The sequence below is a fragment of the Pseudogymnoascus verrucosus genome (assembly GCF_001662655.1).
Source record: "Pseudogymnoascus verrucosus strain UAMH 10579 unplaced genomic scaffold scaffold_7, whole genome shotgun sequence".
Taxonomy (NCBI): Eukaryota; Fungi; Ascomycota; class Leotiomycetes; order Thelebolales; family Thelebolaceae; genus Pseudogymnoascus; species Pseudogymnoascus verrucosus.
The window spans coordinates 246,854-251,321 of NW_017263658.1; the positions used below are offsets into that span (position 1 = coordinate 246,854).

Below are 4,468 nucleotides of genomic sequence, written 5' to 3' on the forward strand. Positions count from 1 at the left end.
AGATGATGAAGGAGAAACTCGGTAAGGATCATCCAGACACGCTGACTAGCATGAACAATCTAGCATTCACGTTGAAAAAAACTGGCAGAGGAACTGAAGCTGCAAGACTTATGGAAGAATGCATGCAATCAAGGAAACGTATATTAGGACTTGATCACCCAGATACCCTATCATCTTGCACATCTCTGGCTGCATGGAAGGCAGAGCAAGAGGATGTTGTATTGTCAGTCTCAGTGTTGCCAATAGTATATTAGTCTTAGCAGTATATTGCAATATATATTGCAATATAGGCCTTAGCAATACAATATGGCCTTACGCCATATGACTGTAATACAATACGGCAATATCATATGGCAATATATGGCAATATAGTGCCAAGACCTATGTGACTAATTATTACACACGTGATAGTAAATGATGACGAGAATAAGTATGTAATCTATAATATAAGTTAAGGCTATTTGAAAACTCTAATTTAATAGTTCTATCAACAATTCAACGTCAATGCCTTTGACAAATGCAGAGTCGAGCGCCTTATCACTAATTGATAGCGATGTTTTTCAAGACGATACTGAATTGTCACTCTCCTCACAACTGGATTCTAATAGTACTATAGTACTATCAGTTACATCAAAATCAGGGCGTTACAAACGAACTTCATGGATTTGGCAACATGATAGGAATCCTTTAGCAACATACCAACAAAATGGGCACTCAATGTGGCAATGTTTGTATTGTACAAAGCAGTATAGAGAATCGGGTGGTACTGCAGCTCCAGCGAAACACTTGATGGATTTACACCAAGTAACAGATACTCATATACAAGTACGCAGACAATCAACAAAAGTCGAATATAGTGTATGGGCAGCAGTTGGCTGGAATTTTAAGAGCCCTTTAATATTTTACAACAAATCAGGAATACGAGGAGGGTTTACAGGTGAAGATATCTTCAAGACTGTTTAAAGGGGTTTATTGAGCCGACTTTTGCACAAGGACATAATCGGCATCGCATTTTACAAGAAGACAATGACGGAGCACATGGCACAAAGACAAGAAATAACCAAATGCAATTTGGAAGCAAGAGCATAATCTTGAGTGCTTAAAATGGCCACCTCAAAGTCCTGACCTTTCTCCAATCGAGAATGTTTGGCGCATTCTAAAGTCGCGTGTTCGCGCACGTAATGCGCGTAATAGGGACGAGCTACGGAGCTTCATTCTTGAGGAGTGGGATATTACACAGGAGGAAATCAATACATTGATTTTAGCAGTACCTGATCGTATGATTTCTTGTAGACTACGAGGACGATTCTCAACACCATATTAATTGTACATAGTTATTACATAGTTACAAGCGCAAGTCGCGTATTTCAAGTGTCCGGATAATTTTTCGAACCGCCTTCGATTGTTTCTCTTCAATATATGACTGCAATATATTATATTGCCAAGCTTTATTAGCGTTATATGATTGTAATACAATATGGGAATTTCATTCCAATATATTGCCAAGACGCACTATTGGCAACACGGGTCAGTCTAAAGGCTAGCGTAATGGACTTGGTTGTAATAACACAATTTTGCTATGCTCGTTCGAAACGAACAAGCTGAGTTCTATAGAATCGCCACAGTAACGTCCATCCTTAGGTGGCGAGAAACCCACCGTTCTGAGAGATGTTCGCGCACTCTCAAAGCTATGTAAGCATAGTGTAGTTCAGCTTCGCGTCAGCCACAGCCTGATCACACATATGCGAGATTTACGTGGGGTCGTTATATAGTCACCAAAAATCGTCAGTCGCTTCGACACGAGGTATTGATTTCCATAGCAACCATTCATGAATTTGCCCCGCACAGCCGCCACATGGCTGATGACGGTCTCCCACACAGTAGTAAGGCCTTAGAGCTCAGTTATAATCGCATTATATGTTTTAGGAATAGTAAGAGCTAAAAGGTTGAGCTGTAGTGGACAAAGTCAAAGTACCCATCATTTTTCTCGGCACGGTTGGTTTCTCGCTACGTATGGATGGACGTTATACTAGAAAATAGGCTAATCAAATAAGGGTAGTAAAACCGTTCTACGGAGGTATTTTAAGTAGTTTAACGGTTTCTTAAAAAAATGAGGTGGTTTATTAAAAAAGGAAGGAAATGTTATACTCTATCTTATGTACACAAAAATACTACTTACTACGATATAATATGAAATATATATTTATTCTATAAGATCAAATCCTAAGCTTAACTCCCATTTAACATGAAGAGAATAGATATAGAGAAAGTAGTGGACATTAAATAAAAGGCTCATAAAGGAAGGTCCATGCGAAGCTGCAGGGGGAGCTGTAGGTGAACCTTATCACCATGATATATTAAGTAAAGTGGTTAGAAGCATATTAATCCTCTAATCAATACTCCCAATCGCACAGATCATTCGCTATTTCCCATACCTCCTCGCGTTTTAACTCCATGGATCTGCTCAACAAGATCCTGGGAGTAACTTCCATAGCGAGAACAGCATTACCAGATCCCAAAGGTATGGGCACGAATTTCAAGCTGTCCGTTAGGAAATAATCCGGGAATGCAAACTACGGACTTCTCGGGCATACCACCTGTAATATCCGCAAGTTCGGCCATTGCCCGGCCGTGGAGGTGCTCTTCGGCTGTCGTCGTAGAGGGCCAGGAGTGGCTGGTTGTAGATGGGGGGTCAATCCAAAACCCAATTTCTCAAACACTGCGTAAAAGGGGGAAGAGCAGACCAACATCAGCATTTGATCTTGATAACTATGGGTAACGAAGGATACTCGCGAGGAAAGTCCGTGTATTTCGCTCTACATATATTCCATCCGAGATGCGCTAAACAAGTTTACAATCAGCACAGAGATACGTTCAAAGCAGTGAATTTCATGGTGGTCCTTAGCTGAGTATCCGAGGGTTATTTCCTACATCAACAAGAGTTAAAGGAGGCTCTCAAAACCCCACCGATTCCCACCACTATCCTCTCTCTCGTCGGCAATACTTCTTGTCACCACCCCAATTCTCCCCACCGATCCCCCTCCCCACCGCCATCACTCCCACCAATCTTCCCTTCCCCACTACTCCTTTCTTCCATCTCATAATAACGTCCAGCCACCCCATTCCGCCCATCAAGAACACCACGCCACCAATAAAATCAGACGTTGAGCTATTGCTTGATAAAGATAAAAACGCAGTCGATGCTGACACGGACCTTTTCGTTAAATGCCAGGAACATCCTCCTAGTCGGCGGCATACAGGAGTGAGGCGATGGGCAGTGGTGGTGTGGATGGTGGCGTGTTGGGAGGGGGGATGGATGTTAGTAACACATACATACACACGCCTCCACAGTCCAGACCAGGACAAGACAGGAAAAGTGTATCTTTTTCGTCCTTGAGTTTTTATACCAGTCCCGTGGTTTACCCTTCCCCGTGCTCGGAACTGAAGAATATGAATTGAGCACACCTCACTCTCACTCGGCACCGACATAATCCCCCCCCCCCAACATGGAAAGCTGTTATTTTTCCATTTCAGCGCTCAGCCAAGTCTTGCATACGAAGAAGTTTGAGGCAGGTAACATGATATAAACCCACCAACTACCAACTCCTCCCAAAGTCTCACCACAACTGCACCATCACCTTCATCACCAAACCTACCACCCACCACCAACAGCACCAAACCAACCCCACACCCCCCCACCAGACAAGTATAACATCCATCCGGGTTGTTATGGCCCAAAGACCCTTCCCTCCTTTCCCCTCTCTTCCCCAATATCAATATCAATCAACATCCCCCCCTTCCAAACCATCAACCAACGAAAACAGACCCAAACTATCCCAACCCTTCTCACCTCCTCCCGTCTGCGGGTAGTGGCGATATTGTGCATATGATAGCGTGTTTGCCGGGGCGGAGATGGTGCGGTTGGTGGCCCGGGGGGGGGGTGTTCCCGTCGTCAGCAACTCTTCTCGTCGTTGGCAGCCCCCTTTCTCGTCACCAGCTCCTTTCCCATCACCATCACCATCCCGTCACTTCTCCACCCCCGTCACCACCGCCATCATCCAGTCCTCACACTACCCCCCTCCCACCCATCTCCACGCCCGGAACAATCCCCCCTCCCACCACGATTCTCCTTTTGCTCGGGAGTAGCTGCGCGGGACCCGAACAGACTGTCGCTGGAATCAATTTCGGATTGGGCGGTACCCGCACGCACCCAGATTATGGGTATCCTTCTTTGTATATTATATTCGTCATATCGACCGACCGTGCCCCTTTTAAAGAAGTCGGGGGGAGGGGGGGGGTTATATAATCCCCCCACCCACCTCCTTACCCCCCTCTCCCCTTAGGATTACGCACATTTCAAAGGGACACCGGATGACTAACTACTAGCACCCCATCCCCTACTACTACTACCATACCACGCAATCTCCACCCATCCATATCACCGTATAATACCCCCCTTTCCCCCCCC

General features: G+C 45.0%; 1 protein-coding gene across 1 annotated transcript in view; it reads left to right on the forward strand.

The window, feature by feature from the left end:
• The window catches only part of VE01_02847 (uncharacterized protein), a gene marked incomplete at its 3' end in the record, with an annotated part of 4,087 nt that extends 3,539 nt beyond the window's left edge, over positions 1-548 (forward strand). The window contains exon 5 of the mRNA XM_059463481.1: positions 483-548. Within this exon, the coding sequence (XP_059319951.1) occupies positions 483-548 (66 nt within the window). The remainder of the gene's footprint in view (positions 1-482) is intronic.
• Positions 549-4,468: the final 3,920 nt, after the last annotated feature.